The 19,891-nt window shown below is 43.3% G+C and overlaps 1 protein-coding gene and 1 long non-coding RNA gene across 8 annotated transcripts in view; both read left to right on the forward strand.

Annotated features, from left to right (window-relative positions):
* FAM107B (family with sequence similarity 107 member B) overlaps positions 1–3,886 on the forward strand; it is an 87,193-nt gene extending 83,307 nt beyond the window's left edge. For all 7 annotated transcript variants that reach the window (XM_049706554.1, XM_049706550.1, XM_033403435.2 and 4 more), the window contains exon 4: positions 883–3,886. In XM_049706554.1, the coding sequence (XP_049562511.1) occupies positions 883–999 (117 nt within the window). In that variant the 3' untranslated portion in view covers positions 1,000–3,886. The remainder of the gene's footprint in view (positions 1–882) is intronic.
* A 5,072-nt stretch (positions 3,887–8,958) lies between these two features.
* Positions 8,959–19,654, forward strand: LOC117196120 (uncharacterized). Its single transcript, XR_004476182.2, has 2 exons — positions 8,959–17,485; positions 18,014–19,654. It is a non-coding gene; the product is annotated as an uncharacterized LOC117196120 (long non-coding RNA).
* Positions 19,655–19,891: the final 237 nt, after the last annotated feature.

Below are 19,891 nucleotides of genomic sequence, written 5' to 3' on the forward strand. Positions count from 1 at the left end.
ATCGCAATATGATTGCCATCGTAGTGCTAACTCACAGCTCTGTCGCATCATATAATTATCATTTCTTCTAGCTGGTGTGGACAGTTAAGTTCTAGTCTCTCAGCAACTTTCACGTTTATAATCGTTTTGTTGTCGATAATCCCCGTACTGTGTATTAGGTCTCCAGGACTTACTTCTCTGCTAGTTGCGAGTACGTACCCTTAAATAGCATCTTTCGCACTCCCCTAGCTAGTCACCATTTTACCCTCTGCTTTTACGATTTCACTGTTTTTAGATTTCACATGTGAGAGAGATCATACAGTACTTGTCTTTCTCTGACTTACCTTGTCCTGAGAAATAAAGGGTGCTGGAACAAGCAGAATTTCCCAGACACGTCGGATGTAAATGTTTTTATACCATGAAAGGAAAAGCTGAGACAGGTGTCTGCAGATGGACTAAAATACACTCAAGATAAAGGGAAGGATTCTGTTGAGGACCTAGAAGGGATTCAGGAGGCAAAGCCAAAACCAGGGAATATCACAGAATGCACAGCCCAGTGCTGGGAGCTCAAGCACTTGAGTGAAGTTCAGCTTCACTTAAGACTGTGGAGCAAGTGCGTGTTGCCCTCGGGTCCTGTTTTAAGTCTTAGCCTTAATCTTTAGGCTCTCGTCATCCCTCGGTATTTCAGCAACAACCAGTCAGCTGCTGCTCCTGTGCAGAATTCTTACCCCAGCACCTAGATCCAGCCACGTATGTAAAGATACAAATATATTTAAAGCGGAGACCAGGAGAAACTTCCTTCCGTTGGGAAATGGAGTTGTTAGGGACTTTGGAAAGAGGAACAGTGTTTTTGGAAATCCTGTCCATTTGTAAATAATTTTCCTGTTTCTGAATTCTGTTTAGCTTGAACTTGAGAAGCAGAAATTGCGCGAAGAGCAAGAAAATGCCCCAGAGTTTGTGAAGGTTAAAGGCAATCTCAGAAGAACAGGCCAAGAAGTGGCACAAGCCCAGGAGTCGTAGGTCCAGGCTGCAGAGACCGCGCACCAGCCCAGCGCACACAAAAAGTGTGTGCAGGGGCCTCCCCAGTACTTAACCTCAGGGCCAAAGCCCCTGGAGAGAATCCCAGCCAGCAGAGAACTGTTACTTTGAAAAGAGTTTGGTTTTGGTTTTCCTACCATACGGGTTGGATCGGTTACACCTGTGACTGTTGCAGTTCCTATTCGCCACATGAAGGACGTTGCCCAGCACTTAAGTTGGGATAATGGACCTGTGTGTTCAAAGACTTAAAAAATAACAACAACAAGAAAAAAAGGAAGAGGACACTGGCATAAATTCCTGAGAGTTGCACTACTTGGTTTTTCTTTCAAGCCAAGTTTAGTGGGGCACGGAGCCTTTTTTCTTTTCAAGTGTAAAGAAAATGTGTTTCGTTCTTCCTTTAGTTACCCATTCAGTAATTTAGATCGCGCAGAAATGCGTTTGATCTGTTATACCCACTGTTTGTAAATTCTGTTTTCTTGTCTATTTACACTTTCACCCACGTTAGGCTTAACACCAGAGAATGTTAATATTCATGTTGAACACAGTTCTTACCTTTGTCGGCATTAAGATTCAGAAATAGAGTGAGGAACTTTAAAAATATGGGAACAAAGAGATACATAAACAAGACTACGTAAACGTCTGTCTTGATCTTATTTCCGTTCCTGTTGGTTCCCTGATGCTTCACGGTGACCTTCTACTTCAGGGAAGGTCCATCATATAAATCCATGTCTTGCTTTGATAACTGTTAGGGGGTTGGTTTTGTTTTATTTTGTTGTTAAGTTTCTTGCTCAGCCACGCCTTTTATGTGAAATAATCTCCCACTCCTTCGAGGAATAAAAACTAGTCCGTATAACCCAACCTCCATGTCAAAAGTAGAGGGTCCAAATCTTTTGTTTTCTCCTGAGAGCAGTATGGGGAAAGCTCCCATGTGGAGCTGTGAAGGAAGAGTTCTCTGGGTATTTTAATGTGAATCAAATGTAGATTGGTCTCAAGGAGGCCCATTTGGAAGATATATAGCATTTATACATTTTTAATATTATTTGAAGCCAACCTTTGAAATTTTCTGATTAATGGTCACCTAGCTCTTTGCCCTTTTTTCTTGTGAAGAAAGGCTAGTTCACCACTACCTTTGTGATGGTGATGCATTCGTAAGGATGATGTTGTGACTACTGTTGATCTCTCAGGAACAGCTGAGGGGAAGGGGAGGCTGCTCAGTTGGTGCTCTCCAGCTGGCATGCTGTACTCCACATGTGAGCCCTGCGTTACCAACTACAGCCAGATTCTTAACGCAAAATCCCTTTTCTATTGCCGGGATGGGCAGGGGGACGTTCTGCTTGGGGTGGTCTGGAAGAATTTGTGTGGATTCAGTATGTTCTTTGTAGAAACGGTTCAGCCGGTAATTCCTACATTGAAGGCTCTTCTTTTTTTTTTTTTTTTTTTTTTTTTTGCGGTACGCGGGCCTCTCACTGTTGTGGCCTCTCCCGTTGTGGAGCACAGGCTCCGGACGTGCAGGCTCAGCGGCCATGGCTCACGGGCCCAGCCGCTCCGCGGCATGTGGGATCTTCCCGGACCGGGGCACGAACCTGCGTCCCCTGCATCGGCAGGCGGACTCTCAACCACTACGCCACCAGGGAAGCCCCGAAGGCTCTTCTTATAATTTCTTTCAAGAGTCATAGAAAGCTGGATCCCGAGCTTTTGAATCCTTAACAAGCCTAAGTAGAAAGTAGCTTTCTGTGGGAATTCTGTAGTTTTCATGGTTGGTGATTAGGCTCCTGTTCACCCCTGATGTGGACAGACAAAAGTAAATGCATAGATAATATACTGCTAGTCATAGAACATGTTGATTACACCTGAAATGGATTATTTCTCTCATCAGCAAGTATTAGTTGAATAAAATATGAGGTGCTTAAGGTACAATGTTGCTCTATCATAATTTACTTTTGAAGGATGGAATGGTAACTCCTTTTTTCCATCCTTCTTCCTTTTCAGAGAGGAAAGAGCATTAACCGATCATCTTGAAAGTACGTTTCCGATTGTACGTTGACTACAGTTCTGCCCCTGTGCATGTGGACTAGTGATGCAATTTGTAAAATGAAGATTCAGGAGTAGCTCATAGCCTTGAATCCAACCGGATATGTAAGATCTTTAGATTCTGTATCCTTGAAGCAATTCTGCCACTTGCTAAAATTCTCAAGGGCCCTAACAGGCTCCTTTAGAAAGACCAATTCTGTTCCTAGAATTTACCTAGAATGCATTCTTCACTGGGAAAAAATAAATTCCAAGAGCGTTTCCCTCCCAGTCTCACTCACAAATCTGCAAAATTATTAGTGGTTAGCAGTCCAAGGTTTGGCCAAAAGAAGACTTGTAAATAGTGTCAAGCAATGTCTCCTCACTAGACAGTGGAATGTCCAGATAGAAAAGCTCTTTGAAATGCCAGGTCAGCTCAGCTTATAAGCCTGAGTTTAAAAAGGCGTCATTCTCCCTCCACACTTTCATACTGTACAGTCCAAACCCCTAGGACTCATGAACATCCAAGCAGTTTTGTGCTTTGAGCCAATTTTTGAGAAAAATGGCTCCGTTTTTCCACTCTGCGGTTTTCTTAAAATAGCTCCGTGTTTTCTAGTCTCCGAGTAGCGTTGCTTTCTAAGCTATCACAGTTGACTTTATTCTTCTACTCTGAAAAATTCTGACTTGTTTGAGTGTATATAATATATATAAAGGGAGCCTTAATGGATTTGTTTTCATAATTTAATATTTTTTGTATTTGCTCTTGTATAATTGTTTTTAATGGAAAGTATTACAGAATTGAGGGTGGAATTCTTAGAACCAAAGTTATTCTTAATAAAAATCACCACACGCTTGGACCATGCATCTGTGTTTGGCTGATGTGTTTCAGACGGTTGTGTGGAATTGGAGGGGAGTGGGTGCTGTGTTCGATTCAAGGATTAGAAGGTGGTTCGAGGCTTTCCCTCTGATGGCCTTCCCCCCAAATCAGTTATGTCCTCTTGCCTTGTGTCAGTCAAGGCTGATGATTTATTCTGTCAAGCAAATTCATGCTAAGGTATTATGCTACACCTTGCTTAGAATATATGGTATTTTAGCAACAGCCATCCGTTCTACAGATCAAAGTATTCTGAATTTTAGGTAGCTTGGTAGGACAGTGGGAGATATATTTTGGGAAGGGCCGTTTTTTAGTGCTTGTGAGCACACATGACATGTCATAAGTATGACCATGAAATTATTTTGCTTATTCAGCTAAATTAACTTCATCCTCAAAGAAGTCACTTTGGGAAGCTGTACACATGACTGCATTATACTGTTGGTAGAAATAGCTTGGAGAGTGAAGTTTCTATACTTTGTCCTTATTTTCCACCCCCAAATTACTACTGAGCTTAGTCACCCAACTCCTAATGTCTTTGGAGTCTTTTGAAAAATTAAATCTACTCAGAGCAGTGAAGATTTGCTATGTCTAGGGTTTATACCATGAACTCCAAAGACCAATGAAGAAGGTGGGCTCCAAAAATAATTTGAAAAGTGGAATAACAAGGCAATTTTCCAAGGTGACAGTTTTGAGGCTGTCAGTCCATTTCATTGGACCACTGTATGTTCCCTACAATAGTAGTCATAGACTTGAAAGAAGACAGAGGTCAATTAATATGTTTGGTAAGACTTAAAATGCTACAGTACAGCTAAAAGAAGTATTAGAATACTACTTCCAGGCTTACATTTACTAGTATAATGAAAAATGAAGTGTTTTATTCTAAGGTTTTAGGGTAAATAAAATCTTTATGAGCTAGCCTCACAGTCTCACAATTATAATTTCTACTTTTTTTTCCCAGGTGAGAAAATGCAGTCTGATTATCAATTGGGGATGTTGTGGAACATCTTCCCACTTGACCTTAGATTTCCCAGCAAGATGGTAATGCCAACCAGAGTCTGGTATGCCTTATCGATACCTTATATAATTAGTAGGATCATACTGGGAATTTTTTCTACTAAGAATCATCAAGTGAATTCTCTGAGACATTTGGTTCTGTATTTTCTTGAACATACTGTTGTGTTCTTCTAAATTTGTTATTTCTATGCTCATACCTCCTTTTCCACTTGGTTATTATGTGTGACCACTGCTGATGATTACTCTTCTGTGCTATAGTTTCCAGTGTGAACCAACAAACCCAATTGTCTATCAGCTGGTGAATGGATAAGCAAAATATGGTATGTCCATTGCAATGGAATATTATTCAGCCATGAAAAGGAACATAGTACTTATACATGCTTCAGTATGAACAAACGTCAGAAACATTATGCTAAATGAAAAGAGGCAGACACAAAAGACACATAGTGTACGGTTACATCCATATGCAATGTCCAGAGTAGATAGAACTATAGGGACAGAAAGCGGAATAGTGGTTGCCTAGGGCTGGGGGTGGGTATGGTGAATGAGTGCAAATGGGCATGAGGTTTCTTTTGGGGGATGATAGAAATGATTTAAAGTATAATTGTGGTTATAGTCATACAACTCTTTAAATATACTAGTAATCATATAAACATAAATCTACTAATACCTTAAAATGGGTAACTTTTATGGGATGTGAGTTATACCTCAGTCAAGCTTTTAAAAATGTACATATCCTTTGAATGCACAATTAGATTTCCAGGAATTTGGCCTTCAGAAGTATTTATCTGCACGAAGATTGTTGTTCAAAGATATTGCAGCATTTCTCATAATTTCTCAACCCAACTATATTTTAGTAGTTTACTAGATTGAGTATAATACATCTGTATTCCTTATTATGGGCTATAATGCATATCTTCTAAAATAATAAGGTATTTTATTTTACAGAAATAAGACTTTGAAGCTATACTATTATATAAAAAAGCAAGCTACAGGACAACACATGTAATATAATCCCATTTACATGAAAAAATTAAAAGTGTATCCATACATCTATATAAATGCTTATGGATAAGACGGGACGTTTACCTATCATGTAAACAGTGGTCACTTCTGGAGAAGGGAAAGGAATTGGGGTCAGAAATAAAGGGGGGATTCCTAGTTTAATTTGTGTATTTTTATATTTTTAATAATTTTACACAATTAAAATGTGTTCTTGACCTACCGGTGTTTAAAAGGGCATAAGAAGCAAAGAAAAAGCTTGGAAAGAAAAAATGTGTGCTTCATACAAAATCGTCTCTTAAAAATGAAATGATATTCATGTCATAATTATTTATGTGTTGAGCGCATGTATGGTGAAAAATTACAACAGAATGATTTCAGCATTTCCAAAAAGCAAAGTAAAAGTGAATCCGTTTTAAGAAACTGTCAAGAATCCAATTATTTTAAGCACACAGACCTGTAATTGAAGCAGAATCAAAGGAAAAGAGGAGCCAGGGAAGGAATAAAGAGAAGCAAGGGCTCCAGAATGGCAGTGAGGAACATATCAGTTCTTTGTCGGCCCCCCCAGTGATGAACCAGAGACCTAAGGCGGGGCTCCTTGTACGAGATCCAGTTGTAGACTTCACCATGAAAACAACTCTGCCCTTTAAATGTTTCCTCTGCTACTGGAATTTAAGGTAGTGTGGCTACAATATTGGTTTTTCCTACTGTTGTTTTTGTTGGCTGAGGTCAAGGGGACTGGAAAGGTGGGGACATGCAGCTTGGTAATGAATTACTGATACCCTGTGCACACAGTGCCTTGGGGGAGCTTTAGGTTGGCCTGTCACAGTCTTCTTGGGATGTATTCTGTCTTGGATGATAGTGAAACTTCTGTCTACCTTCTCCCTTGCTTCCAGGTGAAGCCTTCATCCTATTACTAAGAATATTTTATTTCTCTTTCTGTTTCTTCTGGATGAAGGAGGGTTACCATTAAAGCTTAGACTCAGCCATAAAAAAAGAATGAAATCATGCCATTTACAGCAACATGGATGGACCTAGATATTTTCATACTAAGTGAAGTAAGTCAGACAGAGAAAGACAAATATTATATAACACTTAACACGTAGAATCTAAAAATTAGTACAAATGAATCTATATACAAAACAGAAACAGTCTCACAGATGTAGAAAACAAACTTCTGATTACAAAAGAAGAAGGGGAGAGGGATAAATTGAGACATGGGAGTAACAGATGCACAGTATCATATATAAAATAGATAAACAACAAGGATCTATTATTTAGCACAGGGAACTATATTCAGTATCTTGCAATAAACTATAATGGAAAAGTATAGAAAAAAGATATAGATATATACATATATACGTGTAACTGAATCACTTTGCTGTGCATCTGAAACTAACACAATATTGTACATCAACTATACTTCAATAAAAATAAATAAGTAAAATTTTTTAAAATGATTTAAGCTAGCCAAAAAAAGAAAAAAAAAAAAAGATTTTGGCTAGCCAAAAGAGGAGCTAGCCAAGAACTGGAGAAATGCTGGCCTTTTACAAAGGGCCAATAGGCACTGGGATGGAGGCTGGCTTAGAATAGAATTTACGTCAGAGAATGTAGGGTGCAGCGTCAATTGTCCTGACTTCACTGTTGAAGTGGGAGGTGTGATCACATGGGTACCACCTTGGTCATTTGCCCACAGTTACTTACTCATTCAAGAGGTTTCAGGAAACCATCACACCTGTGTCAACCAGGTACCAGCGAAGAGGGGGCAACATGACCAAAACATCTACTGCAAGCCAGGGGGGCAAAATCTTACACAGTGAACTGAGAACCAGAGTCGGGTTCATGGATAACCTCTTTAGGGCTGGTAGCCAACCTAGGGCCTTCATGAGGAGAAAATTCACTGTGTAAACTCAAATGAGCGAAGGCAATTTTCTGGTCAAAACTTGTGAATTGGCTTTAATTTGATGAGCTGTTTGTCCCCATTTCTCTTTCCTTCCTTAGTGATTTCAGTGTTTCTCAAAGATGCCAGCTCAGTCAACTGAAAGTACTTAACCGAAGATATTTACAAGATATCTTGCTAGAAGCTGGTTCCAGCCCTTGGGGTGTTTATAATCTTGTTCAGAGATAAGACATTGCTTAGGATGTAACAAATAATAACAAGCATTAAATTAAATGAACTGCCACAAGAATGCTGAGAAGATAAGACCTATAGGAGCAAATTAAGAAAAGAAATACACTAAATCATGTGGGTTTACTGCTACATAGATGCTCTCATAAATGTTCTCTGAAGGGAAGCAGTAGAAAGGAACAGTTCAAATGATGTTTTAAATGAAATGCGCATCTTATTGATCCTTGATCTTCCTTTTTGCTTCACAGACTCTTCCAAGAATAAGACTGGACAGTTTGAAAACCCAGGTTTTTATGAATATCAGTAATAGGAGAGTGGAGTGCGGCGAGGAGAGCACAGCAAGTAAACTCACAGGCCCGCCACGCACAACAGCTTGTAGGGTTGCCAGGTAACGTCTGACATTATTTCCAAAGGACTTCCTGAGGTACTTAAGGTTAGGCTATGGGTGAGTATATTTTGCTTCCTAGCGTGAACCCTGAAGAACTGTGCAGTTTGCGGTGACATGATTAATACCAAGCAAGTGGCAGGCTGTTCCCACGTGCCTGGAGTGGGCACACAGGAATGAATGGCACTCCGGGGAAGCACACAGTTCCTCTCCAGGCTGTTTGTCCGTTTTTATCACAGTGCTCAGTGACGGGGCTACAAAATCATGTTCAGTCCCTGTTGTTTTGGGGCTTAAAATCTAATAAGGTGCCAAATATTATTCAAAGAATCACACAAACAGAATGTGACAACTGTGGTGTGTGCTATGAAGGCCCCCAAAGAAGCAGGAGACCAGGCAGTGAGGGTGAATCCACAGGTCAATTTGCACCGACAAATCTAGCCAATTAGAAACTACTAGAAAGACAGAAAGATCGCGCCAAGTCTGAGTAGAACAAGATTGAACGCATGTAATTGCTCTTTCTCTTCCACATTTAACCCATAATCCAAGACTTGGAGGATTCCAAATGTAGGCTGTTTATTTACTCGTACTGATAAGCTATTCATCTTAGAGATAAGTCCCCTCCTCCCTCATTCTCAACACAACTCATTAACTACACCCCCACCCCTTCTCACATAGTGAAACAGAAAAGACATTTTAAGGCTGATCAAACATTATCCAGCCAGGTGAGTTCTTTTCTGCAAACCTGCAACTTTGAGGCTCTCATGAATCCCCTTGCGGTGTTGGAGGTGATGACTTTCTTTACCGTATTTTCCCGAATGGCCTGCTTCGTACACAAGATCTCAGGGAATCCGGCCCACATGGTATCGATCCAAGCTGTGCTGGCTTTTTCTGCAGTGCTGCGTCCTTTTCCTCTTGTCTTATTTGACCCGTGGTGGCTTTTGGCTCTGGGTATCCAGTGTTGCACCTTCCTGTTCTATGATGGAGGATGGGCATGGGGACCCAGGGGGAGCCCAGGGAGGGAGCGGTGAAGTGGAGGGGCGGCCAGCCCAGGAATGGAGAGGAGACCCCTTGTTTCCTGAGTCCACCCTCTCCTCTCACAAGGAGTCATTTATTGAGCGTCTGCTGTATGCTAGCCGGCATGAAGGCTGAACGTGAGTAGGGTACAGTCCCCATTCTGAAGCTTATGCCCCTTCGAGGCCCTTCGAGTAAACAAGTGTCCCCAACATGAGAGGAACCTCCCATATGTTGACCTTGACAGACGTGGATACAGAAAATGTTGTAGGAGCCGCAGAAGAGCAATTTATGGTTTTCTAAGAGAGTATGAGGGAAGGTCAAATCCAGGTGTCACAAGAAAGTACCACGGTCTTGTCTGTGTCACCATAGAGACACACCTGTAGGCTCACACACACGTTTCTGTAGGAGCAAAACGCAGTGATCCAAAGCCATTGGCCAATTCCCGGGCCTCCGTGCTTCCTTTCCCCAGCTTGAAACTAACCGTTGGACTCATTCTTACTGGCTGACAGCACGAACCAGGAGGTATTTGGAGATCTCTGCCTTCAGTAGAAGGTGTGAGCATGCATGTGCGTGTGTATGTGAGAGATGAAATTCACATTGGATGTCGCTTTGGCATTTTGGGGAAACTCGAGTGGGCAGCAGAGTGCGGTTAGGAGCCCAGGTTCTTGTTCAAATCTCAGCCCCACCACTTTTCTAGCTTTGCAGTCCTGGGAAAACAAGTTCTCTGGCCTCAGTTTCCTCCTCTGAAAAATGGGCATAATGAACATATCTGCCTCACTGAGTTGTTGCATGAGTTACAGGAGTCGACACATGTGAAGCCCGTAATAAACATTAGCGGCTGTTATGGTTGCTGCCCTGTTCTTTGTGTCTGTTGTCTCCAGCTTGTATTTATGAGCCCGTGCGGGCTCTGTCAGCAGAGGCCTGTGTGGGCCGGAATGGCTTCAGGACCGTGCTGCTCACAGAACGAACGCCCAGTGCCCGGGCAATCCTGGTACGAGACCCTCTGCCTCATGGTGTGACTTAAAGCCACAACACCTACCTCTCCCGAATTCCTCTTCCAAAAGCCTATAGCATTAATCTTTAAAATCCTGACCACAGTTTACCTCCATGAAAGTTCCAACGTGCCGTCACCTGGGGAGAGAGAACAGTTACCCTCTGCTGCCTGGCACAGACACCTTGATGCACCCCCAAGCACTGGGAACAGCCAGGACGGTCCCTTTGGGCTGGGGAAGAAAGGAGACAGGCCGGGCCTGAGCAGGGGGGCTTGCGGAAGCTGAGCAGGAACCCCGAGGATCTGGGAGAAGGAGGGCGGTCGTGATGGATGGCGCTGGGGCAAAGGCGTACAGGGCTTGGGGGTTTGTGTTTGGGGCATATTGCTGGTGCATAATAGGTGCTCAATAAATATTTGCCATTGAAAGATGGGGCCTGGAAAGAGGCAGCGTGGGCACTGGCAGGCGTGGGCTGTCTCCAGGGTGCCCAGGGCTGGCCCAGCTCAGCAGACATCGGGGGGCCAGGAAGGGAGGCGCGTGGGAGGGGTCGCCGGCCCATTCGAAGGCCCAGGGACTCCTCTGTCCCTGCTACCCCTTCTCACCACGGAAGGACCCTGATTCAGAGGCTTCTAGGAAGCAAGGCTTCCCTGCGGAGCATCTTCAGTGATGAGGCAAGGCAGCCACGAGAAACCTCTTTGCAAGAGGAAGGTTGGTGACCTCAGGTTTCTGGATTTGATCCTTTCTGCTAGGCTGTTTTAATCTGCAGAATTAAGTGGTCATGAGGCTTAAATAAAATAATAAAAATCAGGCCCTAGCTTAGGGCGCAGTATCTAAAGATACCCTTCCAGGAGGGGGCCGGTTGCCATTGTTACTGCCCTCAAAGTGGTGCGAGATGCTGCCATCTAGTGTGCATCAGGAGGAGAACTTTAAAATTTTAATTAGAATTGGAATTAATTAATGAATCTACTATTATTTTTATTATTATTTCCTCTGTAGGCCTTAGAATTCTTTTTCAGAATATTCATCTTCTGTTCTTGATCTTAGGTGAACTAATGTAAATCAAACACGTCCATTTGTTATGCTGGCCTCCTGCACACAGAGTAAACAGTCCTCTCTTCTGGTCCCAGAGCTGCCTCTCCCTGTGGGGCAGTGGACGAGTCCCTGAGCCTCCGGATGTGCTGTGTTTCTTATCCATAAAATGGGCTAACTGGACTTTTCCCGTCCACAACTGAGTGTGAGAAGCCCAATTTCACCCGTTCATTCATTCATCCGGCCAATCCGGGGTGGAGTCTGCTGAGTACCAGCCCGGGACCCCCCTTGAGTAAGGAGGGTGCAGGGCTGCCCTCCGGGAGCCGGTGTTCCAGGGAGGAAATAGATTCACACACAAAATGAACAAACCGTGGAACCATTTCTCACGCAGACTCTCTTCCTCCATTCTTTGCTTCCAATCTTTTTCCTTTCCTAATACTAAAATTCTTTCCTGACACACAACTCTGAACATCACCGCCTTGCTCAGAAACTGTCTCCCTTGTCAATATAATAGAGTCCCGTTTCTCTCTCCTGGAAGTCTCTCCATCCTGGCCGCTCCATCGGGCTACTTCCAGTGTTTTGAACCCATAGCAGGTGAATTTTGCCAGGTGTCAGGTGTTCTGCTAAGTGCTTTATCTGTTAATCTTCACCACAACCCAAGAGCTACGTCCTATCATCACCCTCTGCTTATCTGTGGGGAAACTGAGGCGGAGAGAAGCCAAGGAACTCATCTGAGGCTACACAGCTAGTAAACAGAGGTCCCTGGAGCTCAGACCCAGGTTCCCGTGATGGCAAAGCCTGTGCCCTTAGCCTCTGTGTCACGCTGCCACCTAGCTTCCTGCTTCTGCAACTCTGCTCTCCCCACATCCGGTGTACTGGCCATCTGGTGAAATCTCACCAGTTACTCGTGGTTCAGCTCAAAAATCCTGACCACCAGGCTGCCCCTCACATCCATGGCCCTGCTTGGCTCCCCCCAGCCCTAGAAGGGTCCCTACCTGGGTCAGGCTCTGTCACGCACGATGGAGCTTGTACTCGTTTGCCTCGACACATTACAAGGATCTCATCAACGTCTGCGGCGGCCTGAACTAAACACAGTTTTGCTGAATTGCAGTAAATGAACAGCACGGGAGAAAGTGCCCCATACACTGTAAAACACCAGAGAAACGGAAGTCAGCAGAGGCTTTTAACATTTCTTTATAAAATGGAAACCGATATGGAATATGAAATGTTCATTTGTGCCTGAGCGTGTCTTGGTTTTGAGTTTAGGCCACTTTCTATTACAATTCAGGATTGCTTCTGCCATTTGAACCGGGGGTCACTACACCGGAAAGTGTTTGCGTTACTGAGAAAGAGACTTGAAACTATCCCTGCGCAGACCTTGCACCAAGGCGAGCTTGACCCTCCTGACAGAACTTTAAGTAGCTTCAGTGCAGTGGCTCCAATTGGGGGAAAATCTCACCAGGTAATGGATGGGACCCTGGCCTAGGATCAGGCACTTGGTTCTGTCTGGGCCTCTGCCCCTCGCTGGCTGTACCTTCTTAAACTTCTCAGTGCAAAAAGGGAGCTCCCCAAATAATTTCTGAGGTCTCTTCCAATCCTAGGGTTCTTAGATCTTGGCTCTGAAGCCGCATTTCTTGGAGTCATTTAATTGATTTTGGAAAAGCAGTTTCCTTGCCTATAAATTGGAGCTGGCCTAAATTATCAGAAAATTGTGGACATTGCAGAGAAATATGTATGGAAATTGCCCTTGCAATTAAAAATCTAATAAGTGGAGGGAAGAAGAAAGGAGCACAGCGTGTTGTCAGAGGTAAGTTCAAAAGGACGGCTCCCTGTGGCGGCCAATTTTCTCTTTTTAGAAGATGAGTTAAGTACATGAAACCTGGAATATCTTTTTCTTTGGAGTGACAAGCTGAGATTTACATAGTCTGTGACATTAGAAACTACGTCCCTGTTCTGTAAGTAAGATTGTCTTCCCCTTTCTCAGGTTGTCACGTTCTCTCATTTCTGGGTGGATCTGTCTGATCTTCCTGAATAATAGTTCCAGACTCAAAAACTAGCAAGCTTAACACTTTTTGTGGCTGCTATTGAAAATTGCTTTATATGAAATAATTTGGAATCAGGGAGAAAAATATAACATTAAAAAAACCAAACTTTTCTTAAATAATATAATATGCTTAAAAAAATTAAATAGTGATCAAAGAAATCTTAAAAGTCCAGGCATAGATAGCCTCAAAGGCAAGTTCTATCAGATAGTTAAATTTTTAACTAACTCAATTTTACACAAACTATTCCTGAGCACAGCAAAAAAGCAAACACTCTCCAACTCAATTTATGAGGTTTCCAAAATCTTGATAATAAAAAAAGGACAAGTAGGAAACAGGAAAATTACTGGCCAATAACACTTATGATCATCGATGCAAAAATTCTATACAATATATTGGCAAACTAAATCCAGCAACATATTAAAAGGATAATACATCATAACCAATTTTGTTTATTCCAGGAATGCAAGGCTAGTTTGACTACAAACATTAATTAATTTTCTAAATTATCATATAAAGGGAGAAAAATCATAGCCAAGGAAAAAGGATCAGTCTAGGAAGCTTAGCCCTACCAGATATCAAGGCATAGTATAATACTCTAATAATTAAGATTGTGTGGTATAGATGTAGAAAGAAAAAACTAAACAATGGAACAGAATGTGGTCCAAAAACCAGATCTACACAGATATTATCGTTGGGTATACAACACAGCTGACATTGCAAATCTGTGAGGGGAGAACTGACATTTTAATAAATGTTACTGAAATGATGATTTATCCAGATGGGGAAAAAATGGATTCTACATCACACCATACAAAAAAATTAATTCCAGGTGGATTAAAGGACCTAAATATGAAAGCAAAGGTATAAAGCATTTATAAAAGAATATTTTGAGGACTTTGGAATAATGAAACATTTCTTAAGACAAAAATTGTAAGAAAGATATTAGCAAAATAATAATTGACAAAGGACTCACATCCAGAATATATAGAGAAAACTTATCAGTTAATAAGACAAAGAACCCAATAGAAAATTGGGTTATAAGATGTCGACAAATATTGCACAAAAGAAGGAAAACTCAATGGCCAAAGAAAGTGTGAAGGCTGGTCAGCCTCATTAGTAATTATAGAAATGCAAATTAAAGCCATAGTGTAATACCAGTACATTCACACCAGATTTAAAGTTTTTAAACAACTGACAATTTCATGTGTTGGAAAGAATGTGGAACAATTAGAACTACTGGGGGTGGGAATAAATATTGCTGCCGCACTTTGGAAAACATCTGTATGGACATTGCATTAGTTTTCTAATGCTGTGTAACAAAAATCACTACAAATGTAGCAGCTTAAAATATCACACACTTATTAGTACACAGTTGTATAGGCCAGAAGTCAGATGGGCTTGACTGGGTTCCCTGCTTAACTCTCACAAGGCCAAAGTCAACGTGTCAGAATATATATATTCTTTTTCAGATTCTTTTCCCTTACAGGTTATTACAAAGTATTGAGTACAGTCACCTGTGCTATGCGGTAGGTCCTTGTTGGTTATCCATTTTATATACTCTAGTGTGTGTATGTTAATCCCATACTCCTCATTTATCCCTCCCCCCTCCCACTTTACCCTTTGGTAACCATAAGTTTGTTTTCTATGCCTGTGGGTCTATTTCTGTTTTGTAAATAAGTTCATTTGTATCTTTGTTTTAGATTCCATGTATAAGTGATATCATATGATACTTATCTTTGGTTTACTTCGCTTAGTATGATAATCTCTGGGTCCATCTATGTTGCTGCAAATGGCATGATTTCATTCTTTTTTATAGGTCAATAATATTCCACTGTGTGTATATATACCATGTCTTCTTTACCCATTCATCTTGTAATGGACATTTAGGTTGCTTCCATGTCTTGGCTATCGTAAACAGTGCTGCTATGTACATTGGGGTGCATGTATCTTTTCGAATTAACCTGGATCACGGTTGCATGAGTATTTGCTTTATAATTATTTACAACACAGACATGTTTTATATACTCTTATACAGTATGAAATATCTCACAATCCATTTTTTCAATGGCAACATTTGAATTAAACCTAATGATTGGTGTTGTAAAAAAGCCCTGGTCATCTAGGAAGTGGACACCAGCATGTCTGGGAAGAAGCAGGAAACCAGGGGCTTTCACAATATGAAGGTCTTGAAAGAGAGGATCTCTAATTTCATCTCCGAGCAGCCTCCCGCTGCCCTGCAATAATATCTTGTCTATCAACCAGCCCTTCCCGTGGGTTCTAGCAACTGCCAATATGCATTGGAGTGAATACAACTTGACTGTTCCGAGGGACAAAGGTGAGATAATTAGGGTGCGTTCACATTGCAGCAAAGGAATTTAGATGAGATTTGCTTTACCTGTTAGTTGTTTAAATCAATAGCACTGGCCACCATTGTAATAAATCTGTCAAATGTGTATCGGCCTTACCACGTTTGTCAGTGCAAACCCCAGACCCCGAGGCCTCATCTTCATCTCCTTTTCCTGGCCCCTTATCGGCAAGCTGAGTGAGTACAAGCATCTGTTTGTAGGAAATTTCATTTGGAATTCTCTTTAAAAACCAGATCCCTATAAAAACGGAACAAAGGGAGGTTTTAAGGGGAGGAGAGCTCATGCATAATAAATTATCCTTCACTTTTGCTTTGTAATTTCTTTTGGCCCTAAGCTCTATTTTCATGTCTGCTTTAAATGATGCAGAGATTTGTCTGCCGACGAGGGCTATGGGGGCACTGGAGCGCGAGGCCCTTGAAAAACCTGGACTCTCCCCTGTTCTTGGAGGAAGAGGCACTTTGGGATGCTCCTACTAGAAATGTGGAAGGAGGGCCTTCAGCGTACAGTTTGGGGAGGTAAAATCCACGCAGCAGGGTCTTAATTCAAGCAGTTTCTTCTATTGATATAAAGGGTTTTTACCATTATTTGAACAGGATGGATGTGTTTCTTTGAAAAGAGCACCATGTAAGGGAAGGAATAAATACTGAGTAAGTAAAATTTGAATTCATTCTAACGACGACTTTATCAGCTCTTTCCCTCCAGACACTGGCCATGCCCCGTGTTACTCTGTAGCCCCAGTGCCTGGTGTGGTGCCTGGAGCTGCTGCTGGGCACTCACTGAATCACAGTGAATGAATGAATGAATGAGGTGAACGTTGGGTCCAGCATCCAGGCTTTGATTAGTACTCTTCCCTGACCACACTTTCAGGATCCCTGTATCAAGAGACTTTCCCCCCAGCTTGTTATTCTCTGAATTTTGAATGGAAAAGCAGTCACAGTTTTCTACTGCACCAATCACTAAAGTCATCAGTAACCTGAGGCTGAGCTTCTGGTATTAAGATCTTAAAGACTCAAGACTCTGTTTGTATTTCATTTCATATCTGAAATGAAAAGTTAAGTTGTGCTAATTCGTGTAGAATAGCACATCACATATCTTTTCCCGTAAAATGAGATTATCAAACGAAATGTAAACATAACGGAGGAGCTTAGACGGCCTATCAAGGTAATTTAAAGAGATATCCTGTACTATTAGGCTGCAAAGCCTTGGATCCCTTCCTTGATGGTTGTCAAAGCCAATTCCTATGTCCTGAGAATAAAAGAAAAGAAGCATCTGTCCACAGAGGTCACTCATCATGTTTCCCAGCCATAAATTTCTGTGATACAGAACCATAAGAGTAGGAATTTAAGCCAATGTGTAGTTAGTGAGAAATAGTTTTTCTGTTTGTTAGGCTGTATATGAAGCTGAGGGATTCTGAAACTGGTCTGCCTGCAGTGCAGGCACACAGGTCTGGAGGTCAAGCACAGATGCCTTCCTTAGAAGCACAGAACAAGGGCCTGCTCAGGGTTGTCGCTCTTCTCGGGTTGCCCGAGAAGCTCCCTGGCCCCTCAAACATCAAAGTGACCAGGAATCAATTCCTGTGCTCCCCCTCCCATCAGACCAGGAGCCAAGAGCATCAGTGAGTAAACTTCCTAGAGTGTATAGGAGATGGTCTCTGCTTCCTCCCTCCCTCCCTCCCTTCCCTTCTTTCTTTCTTCCCTCCCTTCTTTCTTCCTTCCTTCCCTTCTTTCTTCCTTCCTGCCTTTTCTTTCTTTCCTTCCTTTCTTTCCCTTTCTTTGGTTCTTCCTTCCTTCCCTTTCTTTCCTTCCTTCCTTTTTTCTTTCCTTCCTTTCTTTCCCTTTCTTTGGTTCTTCCTTCCTTCCCTTTCTGTCCTTCCTTTCTCTTTCTTTCCTTCCTTTCTCTCTCTCTTTCTTTCTCTCTTTCCCTCTCTCTCTCTCTCTCTCTCTCCCTCCCTCCCTCCCTCCCTCCCTCTCTCTCTCTCTCTCTTTCCTTCTCATGCTCTTCTTTTGATTTATAACAAGAGCATTGTGGCTGAATTTTCACACTTGATTCTACAAGCATTTGATTAAAACCCCACCACAGTCTAGAACATCAACACTCATCTTCTGGATGACATGTGCCAGTCAACTGTTCCCCTTTTTACCAGAAAAGAGGCTTCTAGCCCCCAGAGGGGCAGGAACACACAGAATGAACACGACCATGAAAGTGCGTTCCAAGCTCGAGTGAAAGGCTCTGGAGTGTCGGCTGGGGGAATTCATGGTTTTCTAGGTAAGCAGACATAGCGTCAAATCCTGCTTCATTTACGCATTTCCTCAGCAAATATTTGAATGCGTCCTGTTGGCCAGGTTCTCTTCTAGGCATCCACGGTATATCAGTAGACAGACAAATTCCCCATTTTCACACAGCTTGCAGACTGGCAGAGGGTGCATGTAAACAGACAATGCAACTAAATTACCATATTTTGTTGATTTGGGGAAGTACAGAGTTGCCCATGAGCTGCTCTGAAGTTGGGAGGCCTTCCTTCTATCTACAATCACGGGCATCTTACAGTTGCTGTTGGCCAGTAAGCTGCCTCTAAGCATTTGTCCTCGCCCCGTGAATGGGCAAACCTGACCACAGCTGTGTAATAGGGGTGGGGCCGGGGCGCAGTTGCTCTCGCGAGACCCAGAGTGCGGCGGTCGGAGGTCCCGCCCCGCCAAAGGCCCGCCTGGCGGCCGTGGTCCTCGTGGCGGAGAGCACGGGGAGAGGCGGGTCAGCAGCCTTCTCCCCGGGGCCCTCCAGGCCTTACCGCCTCGGGCCGGCGGGTGAGCTGGGGCACCCGGGGACAGGCTGGGGGCTGTCCCGCAGAGCTCCAGAGCCCTCGCCACGGCCGCCCCCAGGCCTTGAAGCAGCAGCGAGCCTCTCCCTCAGCCCCACCTCTGCGACCTGATGGCGGCGGCAGCGGCGGCGGCGGCGGTCTCCACGGGCCGCGGTCCACGGAGGCCTCAGCAGCTGGAGTATATGGACACTGCCAGTAAGGTAACAGCTTCAACCAGCTTCAGTCTCTCCATTCACGTTTCAGAAATTGGTCCAGCTTAGATCAGTTGTCTACCCCTAGGGGGTGGCCAGGCGTCAGGGTTAAGTTTCAGGGACGTTACACGTCATGACCTCAGGTTCACCTCTGTGTTTGGGGCGCTTCTCAAAGAAGGACAATTGTCGTGAGCTGGGGATTAACCTGATTGGTATTTGCTACAACACGGATTTCTATGGCTCCTATACAAACGATTCTCTCCAGTTTAAATGAAAAGCTTGAGGGCCAGCCGGCTCCTTCCTCAGCGATAATGGCTGCGCAGGGTCTGGGGCCCTGGCCCTGAGGGTGCCGCCAGCTGAGAGCTGCCTCTTCAGCCGGCCTGGGCACTGGAGGGAAGACCTAGACAGGGTGCTGGACGAGTGCTCCGGGGCAGGGTCCCCGGCCCGACTGAGACCCTCTCCTCTTAGCCAGGACCTGGACCTCGGAGGGGGAAAGTTGAGCCGTGGGACCTTGCCCTTTCTTGTCAGAACGGAGAATAACATTTGTTTCGGTGGAGGTTTACAGGAACATCGTGACCTGACCGTGACCTGACCTCAAGAACAAAGGCTCTGAAACCAAGAAGTTAGCAACAACTCACCACACCCTTCCCTCACCTTTCCTATAAAAGGGCTTTGCTGCAAGCTTTCGGGGAGTTGGGGGTTTTTAACGCATGAGCCACTTGTCTCCTTGCATGGCCCTGCATTAAACCTTGCTCTGCTCCAAACTCTGACAGTTTGGTATTGTTTGGCCTCCCCGTTCGTGGGGCATATGGACTTGCGTTTGATAACAGCTGTTCGTAATATTGTTGCTACTTCAATCTGGTCATGCACATTGTTGGTACTCTATGCATAGGATTTTATTTGCTACTTAAAATGTCTTTAGAAAGATTCTATGGTGATTCGGCATTGAAACAAAAAGTTATGTACGCAAAAAGTCACGGGAACCAAGAAGCAAATATTCATTCTTGGAAGAATG

The sequence above is a fragment of the Orcinus orca genome, chromosome 2 (assembly GCF_937001465.1).
Source record: "Orcinus orca chromosome 2, mOrcOrc1.1, whole genome shotgun sequence".
In the NCBI taxonomy this organism is placed as follows: domain Eukaryota; kingdom Metazoa; phylum Chordata; class Mammalia; order Artiodactyla; family Delphinidae; genus Orcinus; species Orcinus orca.